This window comes from Lepidochelys kempii, chromosome 2, assembly GCF_965140265.1.
Source record: "Lepidochelys kempii isolate rLepKem1 chromosome 2, rLepKem1.hap2, whole genome shotgun sequence".
NCBI classification, from domain to species: domain Eukaryota; kingdom Metazoa; phylum Chordata; order Testudines; family Cheloniidae; genus Lepidochelys; species Lepidochelys kempii.
Genome location: NC_133257.1, coordinates 87692376 through 87716212, shown reverse-complemented (window position 1 = coordinate 87716212; position 23837 = coordinate 87692376). Strand labels below are relative to the sequence as shown.

The following is a 23837-nucleotide window of genomic DNA, read 5'->3' as shown; positions in this document are numbered from 1 at the left end:
TTTTGTAGTGAGGTGGGCCATTTCCAGCAGTTGACAAGAATATCTGAGGAACAGTAGGGGGGAGAAATAAACATGGGGAAATAGTTTTACTTTGTGTAATGACACATCCACTCCCAGTCTTTATTCAAGCCTAATGTAATGGTGTCCAGTTTGCAAATTAATTCCAATTCAGCAGTCTCTCCTTGGAGTCTGGTTTTGAAGTTTTTTGTTGAAGAATTGCCACTTTTAGGTCTGTAATTGAATGTCCAGGGAGGTTGAAGGGTTCTCCGACTGGTTTTTGAATGTTATAATTCTTGATGTCTGGTTTGTGTCCATTTATTCTTTTATGTAGAGACTGTCCAGTGTGGCCAATGTACATGGCAGAGGGGCATTGCTGGGACATGATGGCATATATCACATTGGTAGATGTGCAGGTGAACGAGCCTCTGATAGTGTGGCTGATGTGATTAGGCCTTATGATGGTATCCCCTAAATAGATATGTGGACACAGTTGGCAACAGGCTTTGTTGCAAGGATAGGTTCCTGGGTTAGTGTTTTTGGTGTGTGGTTGCTGGTGAGTATTTACTTCAGGTTGGGGGCTGTCTGTAAGCAAGGACTAGCCTGTCTCCCAAGATCAGTGAGAGTGATGGGTCGTCCTTCAGGATAGGTTGTAGATCCTTGATGATGCCTTGGAGAGGTTTTAGTTGGGGGCTGAAGGTGGTGGCTAGTGGCGTTCTGTTATTTTCTTTGCTGAGCCTGTCCTGTAGTAGGTAACTCTGTTCTCATAATTTTTATTTTCTATGAAGGACACATCTGATTTTTTTACAGTTTTGACAATCAGGTTATTCTTCAATGCACTACTAAACTAATACACCTACAGACAACCTGTATTTAATTCAGTATTCCTTCAATCATAAGCTTGTAGTAATGCAAGTTAAGGTTGAAAAGTTAAAAGTAAAAAAAAAACCCAGAAAGCTTTAGTTAAAGTTCCAGCACCAGCTTTAACTCTGCCTCTTTGTATCTATTCATGACAATATTTTGTTACATTGTAATAAAATCCCCACTGTTCTCTAGGGTAGGGGTATCCAGCTTAAATCAGAGGAATGGATACAGGTAGACTGAGTAGTGGACAAGGGAGGATGAACAACCTACTGAGGATTCCAACCTATTTGGGTGGCTTGTGGTCAGAAAAGGGAGCCTAACTAGTATGGGGGGAGGTTGGGGTACAAGGAGGCCTCTGGATTGAGCTGTTGACTCACACAAGGGTTTCTTAGATCTGTGGAGGTATGAGTGGGTCTCCAGGTGTAACCTCAGGGAGGGGGAATAGGAAGATAGGGTCTTCTGCCTATATATAGAGAACTAGTGAGGTACAGGGAGCAGAATTAGCATTGGTACTGGAATTATGTTTCCAGGAGCCCCCACTAGGGCACAGCACCTCTGAACTGCCCCTTACTGTGAGAAGCCAATTTAACCTTTAAATTTTAGATGAAGTTTAAGTTAGCCTCTCGTTATCTCTAGACGTAATGCTTGGAAAGGTTGAAATGGTAAAAGCCAGATGGGGGTGATGGCTTCCTAAACGAGAGCAAGGAACTTTTTGCACAGAAACATTAATTAAGATAATTCAAAAATTGCTAGGCTTATGAATGTTATTCTTCCCTAAATTACATAGGCTCTTTAATTTAAATTTGATTACTAAAAGTTTTCAAGACGAGAAGCATGAAATTAAGCTTCTAAATGCATATTCAAGAATCTAAACAAGATTTCCAAATTTCTGAGATCAATGGGAGATGTTGGGTGCTCAGCACTTTTAAAAAGACAGGCCACTTATTTAGCTCTACACTTAAAATTTAGGTTGACCTAGCCTACATGGCTCAAGGGTGTGGGAAAAAAAAGCACACCCCTGAGCACTGTAATAAGCTGATCTTACCCCGGGGCAGACTTGGCTAGGTTGATGGAAGAAATCTTCCATTGACCTATCTACCCCCATTTGGGGAGGTGGATTACCTACTTAGCAGAAAAAACCCTCTGTCAATGTAGGCAGTGTCTATGCAGTCGTGCCACTGAAGGCCATGTTTACACTACCAGTACTAAAATCTTGGTCTCTCAGTTTAACTTTATAGCAGGGATCAACAACCTTTGGCATGCGGCCCATCAGGGAAATCTGCTGTGGGCTGGGACAGTTTGTTTACCTGCAGCGTCTGCAGGTTCGGCCAATCGCAGCTCCCACTGGCTGTCGTTCACCATTCCAGGTCAATGGGGGATGCCAGAAGCGGTGTGGGCTGAGGGATTTGCTGGCCGTTCCTTCCTGCAGCCCCTATTGGCCTGGAATGACAAACATAAGAATGACCATACTAGGTCAGACCAAAGGTCCATCCAGCCCAGTATCCTGTCTACTGACAGTGGCCAATACCATGTGCCCCAGAGGTAGTGAACCGAACAGGTAATGATCAAGTGATCTCTCTCCTGCAATCCATCTCCACGCTTTGACAAACAGAGGCTAGGGACACCATTCCTTACACATCCTGGTTAATAGCCATTAATCGACTTAGCCTCCATGAATTTATCCAGTTCTGTTTTAAACCCTGTTATAGTCCTAGCCTTCACAACCTCCTCAGGCAAGGAGTTCCACAGGTTGACTGTGCGCTGAGTGAAGAAGAACTTCCTTTTATTTGTTTTAAACCTGCTGCCCATTAATTTCATTTGGTGGCCCCTAGTTCTTATATTATGGGAACAAGTAAATAACTTTTCCTTATTCACTTTCTCCACACCACTCATGATTTTCTATATCTCTATCATATCCCCCCTTAGTCTCTTCTTTTCCAAGCTGAAAAGTCCTGGCCTCTTTAATCTCTCCTCATATGGGACCTGTTCCAAACCCCTAATCATTTTAGATGCCATTTTCTGAACCTTTTCTAATGCCAGTATATCTTTTTTGAGATGAGGGGACCACATCTGTATGCAGTATTCAAGATGTGGGTGTACCATGGATTTATATAAGGGCAATAAGAAATTCTCTGTCTTATTCTCTATCCCTTTTAAAATGATTCTTAACATCCCGTTTGCCTTTTTGACTGCTGCTGCACACTGCATGGACCGTCTTCAGAGAACTATCCACGATGACTCCAAGATCTTTCTCCCAATTAGTTGTAGCTAAATTAGCCCTCATCATATTGTATGTATAGTTGGGGTTATTTTTTCCAATGTGCATTACTTTACATTTATCCACATTAAATTTCATTTGCTATTTTGTTGTCCAATCACTTAGTTTTGTGAGATCTTTTTGAAGTTCTTCACAGTCTGCTTTGGTCTTAACTGTCTTGAGCAGTTTAGTATCATCTGCAAACTTTGCCACCTCACTGTTTACCCCTTTTTCCAGATCATTTATGAATAAATTGAATAGAATTGGTCCTTGGACTGACCCTTGGGGAACACCACTAGTTACCCCTCTCCATTCTGAAAATTTACCATTTATTCCTACCCTTTGTTCTCTGTCTTTTAACCAATTCTCAGTCCATGAAAGGATCTTCCCTTTTATCCCATGGCAACTTAATTTATGTAAGAGCCTTTGGTGAGGGACCTTGTCAAAGGCTTTCTGGAAATCTAAGTACACTGTGTCTACTGGATCCCCCTTGTCCACATGTTTGTTTGACCCCCTCAAAGAACTCTAATAGATTAGTAAGACATGATCTCCCTTTGCAGAAACCATGTCGACTTTTGCGCAACAATTTATGTTCCTCTATGTGTCTGACCTTGGACAGTGGGAGCTGCGATCAGCTGAACCTGAGGACGGTACAGGTTAACAAACCGTGGCGGCTCACCAGTGGATTTCCCTGACTGGGGCATGTGCCAAAGCTTGCCAATCTCTGATCTAGAACATGCTATGTTTTTAATCTAAGCAGAGCTAAATGCTCAAGAGAAATTTGATTTGGATCAGTGTATTATGCAGATGACTATAATAGACACTGAAAAACACAAATATACTCATTCAAACCGGACTCTTCAGTTGCAAGGTTTTTACACAGATGCTTAGTTAAAAAACAGTAACGGGTATGATAATTTTGTTCTGAGCTGTGTCTCAATATGCAGTAGCGAGCTTCATTTGGAATGTTGTGATGCCCATTAACTTAAAAAGAAAGAAACAGGGACTCATTTATTATAGCTGTTAAGAGATCAATCTTCAATCTGCTGGAATTTTGAGGAGAAGATTAAATCCATTTTACATATATTTTAGTATTGTGACCAGGTGGGACTTTATGTTGCACATATGCTCCTCTTTCCTTTACCAACATTTTGTCCTTTGTTCTTGGCCCCCAACTGATGCTTATGGCCCTGCACAGAGGATTCTTTAGCCTGGCTTCTATGATTTTAAGACATTTGACACTTTTCTTCTGGAAATCTGTTGACTTTTCTTTCTACGGATGTTTTGCTTTCCTCCTTCATGTCTGCACTGAAATGTAAGACGTTCCTGGTTTTAGCAAATGACTGGTCTATTGAAATGGACAGATGTTGAACACTATTTATTCCTAGGCTTAAATGCCCTGGATAATATTTTATAGCAGGCATAGGAATTTTGTTTATACTTTTATTCTGTCCTTGAACTGATTTTTTCCTATTTGTTTTGAATTTAAACATTTCTATGTATAATCTTGGGTACACTATATTGTGTGATAATGAATAGCTTTATTTTATGATTATGCTGTTTTCTGTTTCTTTTATCTTCTTTGTTTACACTAGTACATATATATTTAATCCTTTTACAACCCCTGGGCTGGACCTCGTCTGTGGCCATATGATAAAGCTGTTTGGGAAGAAGGCTAACGCCAGCTTGTTGGACATCATAAACAAATTGTGGATAAAAGAGAAGGTACCTAATCAGTGGAATTTAGCCGTTCCTCTTCTTTGGTTGTTCCTCTTCTTAAGACTGGCAAGGATCTCTCTTCTCTGGACAGCTATCAATCTATATCTTTAACCAGTTACCATTGTAAAATAATGAAAAGAATGGTACAATCAAGGCTTCTGTGGTGGCTTTTAGAAGAAGGGAAAATAAAATCTACCCAAATGGCATACAGGCCCTTGCACTTAATTACAGGCCTATTGGTGGCCTTCTGTCAGACTATTATTGATGGATTCCTACAAAAGCCACCATAGTCTTTTTGAATCTCAGTGCAGCATTTCATAGAGTTTGGCTTGATAAGCTCTCAGTTAAACTCAGTGAGATGAGAATGTGGTAAAATGTACCTTTGAATAAGAGAGTTCATATAGTTGGGGAAAATAATAGACTAAATCTTCCTTTTTCAAAGACAAGGCCACTCAGGGAGGCATTCCACAGGACTCAATTTAAAGTCTCTTATTTTTGTGCTGTCCTCCTCTGAATAGTCATGCCACTTGAAATCATCTGTATACATATATGCAGATGACATTGTGCTTCGTATCACTTGTTGTCAAATAGAGGTATTGAAAAATGAACTGAATGAAGACTTAGAAATTGTAACTAGATGGGCAAAGGAACATACATTTCAGCTGAATCCAGCAAAAACAAAGTCAGACTACTTTACCACAAATCATAGGAGATATAAGTACAGTTTGAAACTGACATTGGATGGAGAATGTATTGCCATTGAGAAGAATCCAGTATACCTTGGAGTGACCTTGGATACAGAACTAAGGTTTGGACCACAAGTCAGAAAAATGACAGCCAAAGCAAAGAAGAGATTACATCTTCTGTGATGTATTGCTAGTACCAATTGGGGTTCATGTGTTAGAATGTGAACATACTGCTTGATACTTCGCGCAATACTTGTAGATGCCTTACCTCTATGGTCACATAAGGCTCCCAGTAATCTTGCTAAGAAAGATGTTGTGCAAGGTCTGTAGTTCACAATATAACTGGAGCTGTAAGATCCACTCCAAAAGCAATTAGTGAACAAGAGTCTGATGCTCAACCTCTTGAGAATCCTAGAAAAGTTAATTTGATATGGAAATTATCTTCCTTCCCTACCTGAATATCATCACTGTTCAGGATCTGCTCAGAAACTGGAAAACAAAATCAAGGCTGCAATGATCATCTTGTTCTGAAAGATGTGTAAAGGCTACTGAAGAAAAAAGAAGCACTTGATGATATTTGGAAGGTAAAGTATGTGAAGAAGTTTGTATACCAGTAATTTTTTCACATGAACCTTTAGTAAAAGAGCTTTTAAAAAAGTAAATATCTTTCCCTTTGGAATCTTGTTCAAAGGAACACACAGATTGCCAACTAAAGGAAAATTGTAGAAAAGACCCTTCAACAGTATAAGTCACAAGGCAAACTCATTCATATGTACACTGATGGTTCATCAGACGTATCTTTCAAGAATGGTGGTGTCTTCACCTAGCAGTTTAATGGAGAAAATACAAGAAAATGCACTAGTTCAGGATCTATCTGCTCAAACTATACGACTGAACTGAAAGCTATTCGCACTGCACTGCAAGAAATAAACAGAGCGGAAATAGAGGTGGATGTCATAATAACTGTTGAGTTGCAGGTGGTGGTCCTTGGTTACTTTAGAAGAAACCAGACTGCTTTCAACAATGCAATTCAAAAAGAGACTTGGAGGATCAGAAAGCAAGGCAATAAATTGACTTTTCAACAGCTTCCATCATATGCTGATGTACACGAGAGTGTTGTAGCTGATGACCTGGCAAAAATTAGAAGATTGGAAACTCAAGTTGGAATGACAACATCAATGATACTGTCACCCTACCAAGGAAAATGTTAGCTGACATCCATTATTCTGAGAGTGTGAACAGGGCACACTGCAAGAATGAAAGTCAATAGAAATGGGACCAAGTTATGTGCAGTCTGCGAGATGTGTGTGGAACATGTTTTAACACCTGCCCATACTTTTGAATGTAACATTGTAAGAAAAGGGAAGCTTTTTGGATTGGAGAGCTTGGATCAAGCCCTTACAAAGGACTCTGTACAAGTTGCAAGATTCATTCTTGAACTTCATGGCCTGATATGATTAATGTGGAACAACATAGCAACAACACCACCACACTTACAATGCCCCCCCTCACCTAATGTTCTTAAGAGAACATTAAGGATGCATGCACAACCTGGACGTTGCTTATGCAACTCAGATCATAGAATATCAGGGTTGGAAGGGACATCAGAAGGTCATCTAGTCCAACCCCCTGCTCAAAGCAGGACCAATCCCCAATATTTGCCCCAGATCCCTAAATGGCCCCCTCAAGGATTGAACTCACAACCCTGGGTTTAGCAGGCCAATGCTCAAACCACTGAGCTATCCCTCCCACTATGCCTTATTTTACTTAGTAACCCACCCTGGGTTGTCAATGAGAATACATAATTTGCAACGGAGGCAAAGTCTGCTGTGTTAAATATTTCCACACCCCTCACAACCTCACCTTAACTGTATACTAGCGGACAGGTCCTGTTTTGTGCATGCTGAACAGGTATCTTATAAGTGAATTTTCAGCTCAGCCACTATTCACGCATAATGTTCATAAAAAGTGCTAAGAATCACTTCCTAATTACTGTCTATCTGAGAAATTCAATTTTCAATCTTTAAAATAGCTCAACCAAATCTGAACTGATTTTCACTACAATACCCAAAGAGTCTTCTTCTCAGTTAGGATTTTCTCCCAGCCATTTTCAACCTTTTCTACCTTGCCATTTTTACTCAAGAGCTGTTCAATAAAAGGTCACAAAGTAGCCTCGTAATGTGCAAAAAATATTTATTCATATCCTTTCCATTTTAAAAATGGCTGAATTTCTCCACCTGGGCAGAGACCATGCCTGAAAAATGACAGCACAAAAATGCAACTTTTAATATATTTATGAATGAATGAAAGACAGGGTCTTAGAATGGAACTGCTCTAGCAACCTTAACTCTGTGCTGTTACTGTGTCCTAGCTCTAATAAACACTTAAGACCATTTAAATGTCCCAAATTAAGAACATCAGAAAAATATTAATTTATAAACTCTTTAAAAATCAGCAGAATAAAGGTGTATAGTAAAATATTTAAAATATTGTTCTGTCCTTCAAATTACTTCCATCGCCACATAAATGTTAGGAATTATTATTAATAATGATAATAATAAAGGCATCTTTGTTACATTTTATGTTAATGTTGTTTAAAGAGTTTATTTAAATGTCCTATTGTTAATGACCTGTTGTATCTTGATACTAAGCTGAATATTTCTGTAGTTAAACCACTGAAGTCCTAATTACTGATTTGACATCTCAATATAGAAAAACATATCTTGTGAAAAAATAAGTAGTGAAAAGAAAACAAGTCACAATGTTAGGAGCTCCACTGTACTGTAAGTCAAAGAGTCAGACACATTTTTGATGGAAAAGATCACTTCCTTTGAGTGCAGGATTGATCTCCACTGTGTATTCTTCCTTGCATTGCCCAGTCTATATAACCTCATTATAGTGTGTATGATAACACCCATTGTTTCATGTTCTCTCTCTGTGTGCGTTTGTGTGTATATAATCTTCCTACTGTATTTTTCCACTCCATGCATCCGATGAAGTGGGTTTTAGCCCACGAAAGCTCAAATAAATTTGTTAGTTTCTAAGGTGCCACAAGTACTCCTGTTCTTTCTGCGGATACAAACTAATACATCTGCTATTCTGAAACCAGTCTATTTTTACATGTGGAAAACAACGGGGTTTCCACCATTTCCTGTTCCTTAGATTTCATTGCCAGAAAGCTTTCTCTGATATTCAGCTTTAATGACCCCTTTCTTAACTTTATTACTCTACTCCTTGTTACACACTTATTACATATATTTTACTAGCAATCACTTGTTGACTACATGAGTAAAATGATATATTTTTTTTAAAGGGGATGCTGAGCTTAAATAGTTAGAGGCTTACAGACACTTTTATTAAGATGTTGAAGTAAAAAGAAAACGGTACAGAGTTTAAGCATAGACGCTTCTGGTTATCAGGGAATAAGGTACAGATTATCAAGGGGTGTGAAGTTTCGTTTAGGAACAGGTGGCGTAAGGAATACATAATCTGCAATCTCCCCCATTGAGGGTAAAAGGTTAATGGGTCAAAGTACAGACATTGAGATATGGGGGTATGTTGTTCATATAATGGCTATGTTCAGGTGTGGAGTATAACCAGTGGGTAGGATGAGGAAGATGGATTTACCCTCATTTGGTGGGATTTAATGTTCAGTGAGTTTATGGTTCCAGTTCATATGGTCCAATGGAAAAAGTCTCTCTGTCCCTTTCTCGTAGTCGATGCACGATGTCGGACCGGCTCACACCTCCTGGTACTGTCGGTGGCTGGGGATGTGTTCGATGTAGATGTCCCTGGACCATCGGATGGCGTCGGAGACCATAAGGCGCCCCATTGAGCCCTGCCTAGTGCTACCCTATTTCACCCTCTCAGGAGCTGGGCAACCTTTCCCCACATGGAACTTACACCCCGCCCCCCAACTCAGCGTCTCCTGCTACCACAGCTACTGGTGGAGCAAACCAAAGAGAGGGGGGTTCCAGACACAGTATTAGCTCGGAGAATCAATTCCGAAGCAACGCTGGATCGGAGCTTCACGCCGGGGAGGCTTTGGAGTTTGGGTGCAAGGAACGTGCCCCTTTTACAGCCACCAGCACTGGCCCGCTCCCTCCCTTGAAGCCCAGGGCTCTGCCGTAGCCTCCCCTCTCGGAGAGGTTTGTGCCACGCCCTCTCTCCGCGCCTGGCTATGGAAGGCTCACTCGCTGTGCAGCCTTGGGGGGGGGGGGGGGGGAGATAAGAAAGGGTGAGAAGGGAAGGGGAGAGGTGGGTTTTCCTGGAGCGGGAGGGAAAAGCGTAAAAGAAGCATTTGCTCCCCAGGGCAAACACAGCCGCCTGAGGTACCGCTGCTGCTGCATGAGCCGCGGGGGGGAGATGCCCTGCTGCTGCTGCTGCTGCTCCTGCCGATGGCTGCTGCTGGCGTCTCTGCTGTGGGCGGCAGGGGAGTGCCAGCTTCGAGGTGAGAGCCCGGCAACCCCCAGCCTGGGAGATCAGAGCGCAGACCGGGGGGCGCTTGGCGGAAGCCGCTGAAGGGAACTTGTTGCACGCGGGGGCTGTTTGCGCTGGCTTTGGCCGGGCCACGCTTCCGCGGTGGCTGCGCCGCTGGCTTTCGGGGGAGGGGGACGGGACGGGCTCGGAATTGCTTTCTTGAATACTGTTCTGCAGCTCTGCTGCCAATATCCCGAAAATCGGAAGCTACCCCGGCCCCTAGGAGGGTTGGCCTCGGCTGGGGACGGAGCAGTAAAGCTCCCCGCCAGGGTTTAGCGTGATCGGCTCCGGACTAAAATGCAACTTGCCCTTGTCTACACCCGCATCGTGAAATGTATCAGACTCGCACTTCGGAGCACACGGTGTTTGGCCTCGCCTAGAGTCCGACAGACCCGAAATGAGGGGCCTGAAGAAGAGCATGGTTCAGTGTCTCTTGTTTTCTCCTTCAGTCCTTGATCTCTCTCCCTCCCCATTCCCGTGAGCTTTTTGTCCTCTTCGCCCTTTTTTCCCATCGCCCCATCTCTCCCCAGCCTCTGTAAATCACAACCCCCGCCCCGGTAGCTCTTTTATCTCCTCATCTGCTGGCACTGGGGGTGGGGGCTGCCCGGCCTCGCTGCTGCCGTGGCAAAGGGGCCGCCCCGCGGCTTTGCAGCACCAAGGGGCTCTTTGAAGTGAGGCGCGATCCGAGGGCAAGGCGCCCTGCCTCCCTCCCTCCCCCGCCGCCGGGGCGACTCGCCCCCTCTCGGGACGGGCCATCGCGGGTTCCTGGAGCACTTTTTAAACTTCTGTTGGAAAGCCCGGCTGCTGCCCCATCCCCCTCGGAGCAGTGACACGCGGGCTGGGCGCTGGGAATGAATGGGGCGGACACTCTCTCCGCAAAGCCCGCTTTGCATTGTCTCCTAGGAGAGGCAGCCAGCCAGAACCAGGCTCCTCTCTCTCCCTGCCCCCCACTCGCCACTCGGCTGCTTGGGGCTCCGGGGGCTATTGTGAGCCTGCCTAGCCCCTGGGGCCCGCCTTTTCCCCTCCTCCCGCTCCGCCGGCTGGAAAGGGGACGGGGCAGCCGGCTCTGGGCTGCCAGTGAATCAGCCCGTGTCCCCTGGAAAGGATGGCCTTTAGCAAAGTCAGAGGCTCGGCTAGGCATTGCTATTGCCGAGGGGAAGCGTTTAGGGGACCAAGCCGGTATACCAGGGTGGCTTTGCGATTATTAATTTATCTTTACCTTTATAAGGAGCCTATCGTGGTATCTGGGAAACTACACACCCTTTAGATGAGGACACAAATACTTATGTGCCGCTGCTGTTGACTGGGTGGGTGCAGAGATTAACCACGGTGCTTTACTCCCCCGGGGTCTGAATTCCTTATCATTTTAGGCGTAATATTTGCCACTCCTATAATCCCCCTCCCCCCTTGAGCATCACTGCAGTCGATGTTTGACAGATAAGACGCGGTCCCTGCCCCCAGGTACTCTTAGTTGGAGGAAGAGGGTCCGGCACAAAGATTTCCTCACTTTTCCTGGTGTAAATCAGAAGTAGCTAACTCCATGTATAAGTGGAGCTGAGCGCATAAGAGGAGGTCAAATATTAGCTGGCAGTGAAATAAGCTAGTGCTGGTCAATTTCAAAAATGGCTTTTGCAATGATTCTTTAAAAAGCATTTTAATAGTGAATAACTCTGCCCAGAGTTGTAGTAGGTTTGGTTGCTTGTGGCATCTCCTTCTGTTACTTTTGAAGTGTTGCTTGGCAGGTCATGCCCAGAGGCTGCTGTCTGGTCTAGGTCCCATCCCAGAGGGAAGTAAGACCTATAGACTGTTTGCTTGCTTTGCCCTTCCCAAGAGTTGCAGCCTGTTTACTGCTTTGCCCAGCCCAGGGGGCCAATTCCCCAAGTGCAACTGCCTGCCCCAGCCAGGAGGTTGCAGGGCTCTAGACTATTTGCTTGCTTTGCCCTTCCCTGTTAGTGGTTGGAATCACTGCCTTTATGAAGGATGCATGCTGCTTTAGATCTATATTAAAGCCTTTTTTTAACATCTGGAGATCAATCTAGTCTCCAGTCCCAGTTTCCATCTCTTGATTAGACACTGGGGACCTTAATAGGAGAAAACTTAGCTGGAATAGTCTCTGTATCTCTACCGTGTCCCCTCATTGAGGAAAGTGACCAAAGGATCTTCCTATTCCTGATTCTCTTACCATGCCCTCACCTCAGCCCAGCCTTTGGCCTACCCCAAACTCCTTTTGCCTTTTGTTGAGCTGGGAGAACATGGATCCCTCTCCATGATCCGTATTAGTTTTAACCTCCACACCCACCATCCCCTTTACACATCAGAACTGCACTGGTTTTGCTGGCAGGGATCCTACAAATTCATGGTGGAAAGGGCCGTTGTTCCCTAGTGACTAATGTTAAATGCTTTGGTAGTCCATGGGAGCAGGGTTTATTTACATAAACTAGACAATTGCTATATGAAGAATGAGGACTGAAGTCTTTTACACATGTAAATTGGAGTAATTATTCAGCATTATACTCTTAAGCTTACTGGAGTCATCTGTTAGAAGTCTTTGTTTTTCTAATAACTTTCTCATACTCTTTCTTTAGGTCTAAGCTCACCAGTGAAGATTTTTTTCCCCTTTAGAAAGTTAGAGAGAAAGTTACAGAGCCACTATTATTTCTCGAGTTCTGGGGACTGTTTTGCAATGGTGTTAGTTATGGACCAGAAACTCTCATCTGGGGCTTGATCCAGCTCCCAGTGAAGTGAGCGGCAAAACTCTGATTGATTTTAGTGGTCATAATTAAGTCTCTACTGAAGAAATTAATTAGAAATGCTGGCTACATGCTGGATATATGTAGGACTTAATTTTCCTAAATGAAATCAGTAAGCTGAAGTATGGCATTCAAGATAGACATATGTTGGCATCTGGAAGTTTACACATTGCAGATGTGTTTATTACCATGATTGTACATTCAAAACTTCTGTTGCCTGAGTAAGGCATGCAGGATTGAGCCCAAATATATGTTGTCAAATTCTGAATCCATGTATATGTGAGAGCATTGAGTAAATTTACCTGTACTTCTTTAGATGACCAGTCTATTTAAAAACAAACAAACCAGTACAAGGCAAGGCAAAATCTATAGCTATGTTATGGACATTTAGGTAGAATATATAAGTGCAATTCATCAGGACATTTAAAATGTCAAAGTCTTTCAGTATTAACTGCCATTTAAAGTATATTAGCATATAGTTTTAACAGCATAAACAGTAATAAAAATATTACACTTTTACAAGAGGGCAAGTAACTGTGAACGTGGAAACCCTAAGTTTCACACACACAAATTCTCAAGGGTCAGATTGCAAAAACTTCTGTAAATTAATGCAACGGGTATATTATTAATATTTCAAATAATGTTTTACACAGTAATCTGAAGACTTGCTGATGAAATGTATCTTGACTTTATGTTGGAGATTACACATTCCATCAAATTTGATTGTAGCTAAACCTCATCTTGTCAGTTTTATTTAGTGGTTACTGTACTCTTCTTTCTTTCGCTTGGTTGTTTCTGTGTTTCTTTTTCAAAGATTGGGTCAGAAAATCATTCTTTCCATTAGCTTACAGATTTCTTTGCATGTTGATATGGATGATACCATTAAAGTGGTGAATATCAGAACCCATCTGGTGGATAATGGTCTTACAAAAGTTTAACATTCCATTATTTATCTCATGATACTAATCCAAAAAAATGCAAGGAATGTTATGGCAATACAAATGATTGTATTACTTTTGGAGAAAGTAAAAACAGCTGAAGTTCAGAATATCTATACTTTTTAATATCAAGGGAATCTTAAAACCTGGTTTGTTGCACTGCTGGAAAGGTTTGAAAGACTAGACCACAGTTGGTGCTGAGATCACAAAACAAAAATTAGCTTAGAATGCCCATGAAAATACCATTGATAAAATTATCTCTTCAGCATTTCCTGCTTTTCAGTACATGTCTGCATATTTCCTGACAGCAAATCAGGAAACTATAGAATACAATAGTTGTGTTGGTTTGTCAGAAGATTCTATTGTCTCCTGTGTAAAAAAGAAACACAGCATGGTAAAGAAAATTCTGTGGTATAGTCTTTCAATCAGTAATCTAAACACTGTTATGTGTAAATTTGAAAGGTTTCTTCCATATAAGATGGATATTTTACATACACATTAAATTTATTAGGTATTTTGGTAGCATATCTATCCTAATTTTTCCTCTTGGTTATTGAATGGCAAACACTGATTATAGAGACAAGGTGGGTGAGGTAATATCTTTTATTAGACCATCTGCTGTTGGTGAGAGAGATAAGGTTTCAAGCTCTTACCAACAGAAGTTGGTCCAATATAGTATGTTACCTCACCCACCTTGTCTCTCTAATATCCTGGGATCAACATTGCTACAACAACACTGCATACAAACATTGATTAGGTAATTAATGGACCTAATTCTTTTTATTGAATTGGATTTCCCACTACTTGTCAAACTGTTGTAGTGTTACTTCTGTAGATTCAACACCCAATCTCTCAATAAAGAAAGCAGCTTTTTTATAGGCAGGTAGCAGTGGTGACTTCCAATGTGATTACATTGTAGATTGCAGCTTTATTCAGCTGCATGTCAGTGGGTCATACCTCAACTCATTTTTATGAGTCAGAGTGTGTTGCAGTAACCTTGCTGTCCATGGACCTGGGAATTTGGAATCAGTAATTTAGGCCTTTTCTCCATTCACAATCATCTGTGCCAAATGAGGGAAGTCTCTGTATGCTATCTAGCACACACGTATAGGCACATACTCTTCCTTGTGCATAACTACATGCTAGTCAAATGCATGTTTTATATGATGACAGGGTCACTTTCAGACCTTCACAAAATTGTGAATTTTATGTTTTAATTTGGAATTAATTTAAACCAACTTTTGTAACACTTTCAAAAAAGTCAATTTGAACTTTCAAGATGTGCTGGACAATATGTCCCTAAATATTGCATGGTGCAGAATGAAAAAGCATGTCATAAGAATTTAGGAATTGCTATACTGGCTCAAACTAGTAATCCTTCTAATCTCGTATTTTGTTTCCAGCAGTGGTAAGTACCAGATGTTTCACAAGCAGGTATAAGAAACCTTGTGTTATTTGATGATGGACTCCTAGGGAAAGTTTCTTTCTGAATGCCAGTAGTTGGCTTATGCTCTCCAACAGGAGAAATTATATCTCTTCCAATGCTCTTGTTTATTTTTTAACATTTATTATTGTAACTCTAGATATGGTAATTCTGGATATGCTTTTATCCATATAAATATTATATACTTTTAAAAATCCTGTTAAGATAATACTAAAAGAAGCTGTAAATCCCTTGACATCTGGAAAAGAAACTGAGTGCTCTGTTTCAATCTATATGGGAATCTCAGAAAGGCAGTAGTGCAAGCAAACTGCAGTTAAGAACAGTGAAATGATGAGCTAAAAAGGTGCGATAAGTCAGGGACAGAATGACAGGTTTCAGAGTAGCAGCCGTGTTAGTTCTGTATTCGCAAAAAGAAAAGGAGTACTTGTGGCACCTTAGAGACTAACCAATTTATTTGAGTTAATCGATGTTCCATGATAAGACTGAAAACCCATGTATCTTCTTACAATAAAAAACAGTTGGGCAGAAGTATCTGATGTACAGCGGTCTACAATGCTCAGTGCCCCTCATTATCACTGGTCTCAGAGCGTCAAGTACAAACTGGGACACTGTGTGTGTGTGTGTGTGTGTGTGCGTGCACCTGGGAGAAAGAGGGCCACAACAGCAACCTCAAGTTCTGGTGTTAAGGGCTGTGCACTTTCTTTTACAGAAAATGGGCAGGTAAGGCCTTTGTATAGTGAGCTTTTTAGTCGTGCATACTACACAAGTCCCACTTTAATCTGCCTACCTATCAGGTAGTCTGATGTAGTGCTGCTTCACTGTACTGTACATCCCTTCGGAATGTTGCCTCCATGTGTGCAATAAAAATATATGGCCCATAGACTGATATTAAGCAGCATTCTAATATTTTGGGATGAAAAAGAGCACTGGTTTGTAAATCTCAATTAACTGCCAATTTTTATCACTCAGATGTTCAGTTTAGGGGGGAAAAGAATCAGGAGATACTTCAGCTATCCACGGTGACTGAAATAGAACAAGATACACTCCTGGATGAGAAACTTTCTAAAATAAAACATTAAATGCGAGCCCTAATCAGTGTATCCTTAAATGTCAAATTTTGCTCATATTATTTCTTTTACATTTTCCTTCTATTTTATTTTAAAAGAAAGCCAAAGCTAAAGAGCAACATGGTCTTTGTTCTACCCACAGAGTACAAAGGTATGTGAAGGAGAAAAATCTTGTGAATGCATTCTAAGTAGGCTGAAGATTAAGATAAAAACCCACTTGTCTGCCATAAATATTTTTTTTCATGCCCTAAAGGCTGAAAAGTGTATCTCCTGTAAATTATCAGCATATCTTGATTAGTTGTTGGTATTTACAGCACTTTCACACAAAGCAAGGATCTTCAGACAGAGCCTGTCTCCTTTTTTCTATGTCTTTGTTTATAAAGGGATAAAAGGCTGAGTCATTCCATGCTGAGATGGCCTTCCTGATGGGACAAAGAACTATAGTATCTATAGAAAGAAAAGGAGTACTTGTGGCACCTTAGAGACTAACAAATTTATTTGAGCATAAGCTTTCATGAGCTACAGCTCACTTCATCGGAATGCATCCGATGAAGTGGGCTGTAGCTCACGAAAACTTATGCTCAAATAAATTGGTTAGTCTCTAAGGTGCCACAAGTACTCCTTTTCTTTCTGCGAATACAGACTAACATGGCTGCTACTCTGAAACCTGTCATTACGTATACTATCTATGTTAGAGAGAAGCTCTGCAAAATGAGAGAGCCTAGTTCTTCTTTGATTTAGAAGAGTTTTCATTAGTTTATAGTAACCTGTAGCACAGTTGCGTGAATACTCTCAAACTATGTGTGTTTGAGGTCCATTAGTGATCACCTTACATCTTACTGTAGCGGCTCATGTGGCGCCTCATGGTCTCGGACACCATCTGATGGTCCAGGGACATCTACATTGAACACCTTCCCGGCCACCGACAGTACCAGGAGGTGTGAGCCGGTATGATATCGTGCACCAACTATGGGAAAGGGACTGAGAGACTTTTTCCATTGGACCATATGAACTGGAACCATAAACTCACTGAACGTTAAATCCCACCAAATGAGAGTAAATCCATCCTCATCATCGTATCCACTCATTATACTCCACACCTGAAAATAGCCATTATATGAACAACATACCCCTATATCTCAATGTCTGTACTTTGACCTGTTAAACTTTTACCCCCAATTGGGGAGATTGCAGATTATGTATTCCTTACGCCACCCGTTCCTAAACCGAATTTTGCACCCCTTGATAGTCTGTACCTTATTCCCTCATAACCAGAAACTTCTATGCTTAAACTCTGTACTGTTTTCTTTTTACTTCAACATCATCTTAATAAAATTACATCTGTAAGCAATTCTCTACTTTTGTGAGCTGCCCTAGAATGCTGATACATGCAGGTACCATAGAATGGGCACTGAATTTTGGTCTTTTAATTTCCAGTTCTTTTCAGTGGGACTATTTATGGGGTACTAGTTCATATTATAAAGAGCAGGCAGCTCTGTCTTAGTGTATAATGACTAATGCTCCTGCTACAGTAATTACTTATACTATTTCTTTTTAATTAAATGTTGTATTTGTATGCTTTTGCAATAATGCTGCTCTGTTGAGAAAAAAATGGCATATTTCCACTTAAATCAAAGTTCATGATACATTATTGTCAGGCATTAAAAATAAGTATGAATGTAAAATTTTACAGGAATTAGATTTAGGAAATTAGAATTAGGAAATAGATTTATTTTATAGTTAAATTGATTACACTTAAAATTTTACATGAAAACCAGAAGCCATGTAGGAGCATAGCTATGTTGATATAATACCATCAAAACATAAGCCTTCAACCCCCCCTTTGCAAATGGGTAGATGCAGAAAATGTAGGGGCCAATCCCTCTATAAGATTTTGTTTTTCCCATGAGGAGCCCCCAGTGTGTGGGCAGACCCCTATAATTTTTTTCCTGTTTGCCCCTGACAGGACAATGTGGGTAGGTCTCTCTGAGTCATGGTTTTTATCAAAGGAGAAGATGATCTGGTTTTTATAGTATTTCCTGTAAAACCCTGCTGGTTTAATCTCTGCTTGATTCGATGAGACTTTTCTATAAGTGCATGCACACTGACTCATTCTGTCTTTACCCACTTTCACTCCTGGCCTAAGCCTTCCAAGAGTGGCAAAAGCCTATAAGACACCCACAGAGGACACCTACTGAGTTGAGGAAAAAGGAGCATGCCACAGAGTTGATATTTCTCTTTCCCTTCTATGCTTCTCCCAACAGCCATGTTCCATATTGGTTCTGCTACTTTCTTCTTAGACTCAGACTTTAAGGTCAGAAGGGACCATTATGATCGTCTAGTCTGACCTCCTGCACAACGCAGGCCACAGAATCTCACCCACCCACTCCTGTAACAAAACTCTAACCTATGTCTGAGCTATTGAAGTCCTCAAATTGTGGTTTAAAGACTTCACGGTTCAGAGAATCCTCCAGCAAGTGACCTGTGCCCCACGCTGCAGAGGAAGGCAAAAAACCCCTTCCTCTGCCGATCTGTCCTGGAGGAAAATTCCTTCCCGACCCCAATATGGCGATCAGCTAAACCCTGAGCATGTGGGCAAGACTCACCAGCAGACACCCAGGAAAGAATTGTCTGTAGTAACTCAGATCCCAACCCATTTAACATTCCATCACAGGCCATTGGGCATATCTACTGCTAATAGTTGAAGATCAATTAATTGCCAAAATTAGGCTATCCCATCATATCATCCCTTCCATAAAATTTATCAAGCTTAGTCTTGAAGCCAGATATGTCTTTTGCCCCCACTGCTTCACTTGGAAGGCTGTTCCAGAACTTCACTCCTCTGATGGTTAGAAACCTTCATCTAATTTCAAGTCTAAACTTCCTGATGGCCAGGTTATATCCATTTGTTCTTGTGTTCACATTGGTACTGAGCTTAAATAATTCTTCTCCCTCTGTGGTATTTATCCCTCTGATATATTTATAGAGTGCAATCATATCTCCCCATAGCCATCTTCTGGTTAGGCTAAACAAGCCAAGCTCTTTGAGTCTCCTTTCATAAGACAGGTTTTGATTCCTTGGATCATCCTAGTAGCCCTTCTCTGAACCTGTTCCAGTCTGAATTCATCTTTCTTAAATATGGGAGACCAGAACTGCACACAATATTCCAGATGAGATCTCACCAGTGCCTTGTATAATGGTACTAATGCCTCCTTATCCCTACTGGAAATACCTCGCCTGATGCATCTCAAGACCGCATTAGCTCTTTTCACTGCCATATCACATTGGCGGCTCATAGTCATCCTGTGATCAACCAATATTGCGAGATCCTTCTCCTTCTCTGTTACTTCCAAGTGATGCGTCCCCAGTTTATAACAAAAATTCTTGTTATTAATCCCTAAATGCATGACCTTGCACTTTTCACTATTAAATTTCATCCTATTACTATTATTTCAGTTTACAAGGTCATCCAGATCTTCCTGTATGATATCCTCGTCCTTCTCTGTATTGGCAGTACCTCTTTGAGTCATCCGCAAACTTTATTAGCACATTCCCGCTTTTTGTGCCAAGGTCAGTAATAAAAAGATTGGTCCCAAAACTGATCCCTGAGGAACTCCACTAGTAACCTCCTTTCAGCCTGACAGTTCACCTTTCAGTGTGACCTGTTGTAGTCTCCCCTTTAACCAGTTCCTTATCCACCTTTCAATTTTCATATTGATCCCCATCTTTTCCAGTTTAGCTAATAATTCCCCATGTGGAACCGTATCAAATGCCTTACTGAAATTGAGGTAAATTAGATCCATTGCGTTTCCTTTGTCTAAAAAGTCTGTTACCTTCTCAAAGAAGGAGATCAGGTTGGTTTGACATGATCTACCTTTTGTAAAGCCATGTTATATTTTGTCCCAATTACCATTGACCTCAATGTCCTTAACTACTTTCTCCTTCAACATTTTTTCCAAGATCTTGCATACTACAGATGTCAAACTAACAGGCCTGTAGTTACCCGGATCTCTTTTTTCCCCTTTCTTAAAAATAGGAACTATGTTAGTAATTCTGCAGTCATTCGGTCCAACCCTTGAGTTTACAGATTCATTAACAATTTTTGCTAATGGGCTTGCAATTTCATGTGCCAATTGCTTTAATATTCTTGGATGAAAATTATCTGGCCCCCCTGATTTAGTCCCATTAAGCTGTTCAAGTTTGGCTTCTACTTTGGATGTGGTAATATATACATCCATATCCTCCTTCCTATTTGTCATCCTACCATTATCCCTAAGCTCCTCGTTAGCCTCATTAAAGAGTGAGGCAAAGTATTTGTTTAAATATTGGACCATTCCTAGATTATCCTTAACATCCACTCCATCCTCAGTGTTTAGCGGTCCCACTTCTTCTTTCTTTGTTTCCTTCTTATTTATATGGCTGTAGAACCTTTTACTATTGGTTTTAATTCCCTTTGCAAGGTCCAACTCCACATGGCTTTTGGCCTTTCTCACTTTATCCCTACAAGTTCTGACCTCAATAAGGTAGCTTTCCTTGCTAATCCCTCCCATCTTCCACACGTTGTAGGCTTTCTGCTTTTTCTTAATCACCTCTCTGAGATGCTTGCTCATCCAGTTTGGTCTACAACTCCTACCTATGAATTTTTCCCCCTTTCTTGGGATGCAGGCTTCTCATAGTTTCTGCAACTTTGACTTGAAGTAATTCCAGGCCTCCGCCTTTAGATCTGCAAGTTCTTCAGTCCAATCCACTTCCTGAACTAATTTCCTTAATTTGTTAATGTTAGTTCTTTTGAAATCAAAAACCTTAGTCACAGATCTATTTTTGTTTATCCTTCCATTTAGTTTGAACTGAATTAGCTCATGATCGCTCGAACCAAGCTTGTCCCCTACAACCATTTCTTCTATGAGGTCCTCACTACTCACCAAAACCAAATCTAAAATGGCATCCCCTCTTGTTGATTCAGCAACTACTTGGTGAAGGAATCCATCAGTTATCGCATCCAGGAAAATCTGAGTCCTATTATTATTACTAGCACTTGCCCTCCAGTCTATATCTGAGAAGTTAAAGTCTCCCATGATCACACAATTCCCATTAGTATTTACTTCATTAAAAACATTAAAGAGGTCTCATATCCAGATCGGATCCCGGCGGTCTATAGCACACCCCAATCACTATCCCAGGGGAGGCTCTAGTAGCTTTCTTCCCCAATGTGATTTTTGCCCGGACAGACTCTGTCTTATCCATTCCATCACTTATTTCTTTACCGTCTACCTCATCATTGATATACAATGCTACTCCACCACCTTTGCCTTTATTTCTGTCTTTCCTAAACATCACATGCTCTTCAATACCTGTAGTTCAGTCATGACTACCATTCCACCATGTTTCTGTTATCCCTATAGTGTCTGGTTTCACTTTCTGCACCAGTAGCTCTAGTTCCTCCATTTTGTTACCTAGGCTCCTCACATTGGTGTGCAAACATCTTAATTTTTGCTGTTTGGCCTCGCTCACATTCTTTACCCAATTAGGCACAGACATTCTACTGCCAGTATCACCTATTAGACTGGTATGTACACTGCTCTTCCTCCTTATGTCCATTCTGCTACCCACGGCTGTATCCTTTTTTACTTTGTTTTCTTCCCTCTCAATGTTAAAATCCGGCGTGGAGATTACCTGGACATCTCCCAACCATCTCCCCCAGATTCCTAGTTTAAAGCTCTCTTGATCAGTTATGCCATCCTAGAAGTCTATTTCCCTCCTTACTCAGGTGAAGTCCATCCCAAGAGAACAGTCCTCTGTCCATGAATGCTTCCCAGTGGCCATAAATCCCAGCCAGGCATATTCTCCCTTGATACATTCCAGCGAGAATCCAGCCGTATCATTTGTTCCCACATGAAGGACAATCAGTGGATTCTTTCCCACTCCCGTTAGGATCCTCTTCAGCCTCAGGTCCACGTCTTGTATCTTAGCACCTGGCAGACAGCACACCCTTCTGTTCTCTGGATCAGCTCTTGTTACAGGCCTGTTGTTCCTCTCAGCCTGTCATTCCTCTCAGGAGTCCCCAGTCACGTAGACATGCCTTTTCCTGGTGGTGGTGCGATTCTCCAGTCTATCTCCTGTTCCCTCTGGCTGCAAGTCCTCTCGATTCCGATTGTCCCTTGCAATCCTCTGCAACCCATCCCGTATCCTCCTGGGGCTCATATTTGGTGTTATCTCCATTGACTCTTGCCCTGTTCCGATAGGACTAGCTGCTCTTCTCTTCTTCCTTGCCCTCTCACCTTCAGTGACCACCTGCTGTGCCCCTTCTTCATTTTCCAACTCCGCAAACCTGTTCCTGAGCTCTGTTTCTCCTTCACTAGCCCCTCTTTTCCTCTGCCTGGTTCTCTTAGTCACATGCTTCCACTGTCCACTTTCCTCACCCAGCAGTCTCCCCTCAGAGTTCTTCGGTCCTGCTTCCATCTGCAAGTCTGAGCTTTTCCCTTCAGTCTCCTCATGTCTTTGCTCCATCATCCACTCGAACCCCCTTCTAAACTCAACCAGAGTCTCCACCTGCATCTCCAATCTTCGGATCTTTTCTTCCATCACCTCTATCAGGCGGCACTTCATGCAGATGGAACTCTTTTCAGGAACCCCCTCCAGGATCATGTACATGCTTCAGCTTCTACATCCAGTCATCTTCATTGTGTCTTCCACTACTTGGGTCACTCCCACTGCTGCCTCTGTATTTGTCATCACCTTCTCACCCAAGTCCTGTTAGTAAATACCTTCTCCTCCAACAGAACTCCCACTCAAACTCCTCCGTTTACAGCTCTGTTTGCTGGCTCCTGTGCCGCTGCAGCTGTCTGTCTGTCATTCTGTCTTTACCCAGTTTCACTCCTGGCCTAAGCCGAGTGGCAAAAGCCTGTAAGACACCCACAGAGGACACCTACTGAGTTGAGGAAAAAGGAGCATGCCACAGAGTTGATATTTCTATTCCCCTTCTGTGCTTCCCCCAACAGCCATGTTCCATATTGGTTCTGCTACTTTCTTCTTGTGCAGACAGTGGGTAGAACTGAGTTTCTGCAGTGGTTTTATGAGCTTTAACATATTAAGATTTTTTTAATGGTTTATTAAACAGTAAAGGTCCTTGTCAAGGACATTCCCTGACCAATTTCCGGTAAATTCAATTAAAGCTTTGTGTTTGAAGACAGTTTTACAAATATAAGATATATCATTTTGTTGAGCTCTTTCATTGTTCTGCGAGACCCAGCCCACCTTTTGATTCCCACATGAGAAGTCATCATAGTTAAGCAACTGCCTTCCTGAAATGAAGGCTTTATTTCCCCCTCAATTCTGTCTTTGTTTTTACTGTTAGCTGTAAGTGACCTTGGAGATAGACTCTAGAGGATGCAGAGAATGTGTGTCTATCGTATTTGTTTAAGCTTTTCTTTGCTATCAGTCTGCAGTGATTTAGGCTGGCTTGGTGGGAAGGAAACAGGATGAGAAGAGAGTCTCCCGTGGTCAGTGTATCCAGTTAATAAATTGAAAAGGCCTTTTCTCAGAGGTTGAATGAAATTGTCTTCATCTCTAAAAGCTTTGAGTGGCCTGTGGATTTTTTATTTTATATAGGGTACTAACTGTATCAGCACCTTTATCA

General features: G+C 41.7%; 1 protein-coding gene across 1 annotated transcript in view; it reads left to right on the top strand.

Annotated features, from left to right (window-relative positions):
- Nucleotides 1-9688: 9688 nt before the first annotated feature.
- LAMA1 (laminin subunit alpha 1) overlaps nt 9689-23837 on the top strand; it is a 153900-nt gene continuing 139751 nt past the window's right edge. The window contains 2 exon segments of the mRNA XM_073331559.1: nt 9689-9736; nt 9739-9973. Of these exon segments, the coding sequence (XP_073187660.1) occupies nt 9704-9736; nt 9739-9973 (268 nt within the window). The 5' untranslated portion in view covers nt 9689-9703.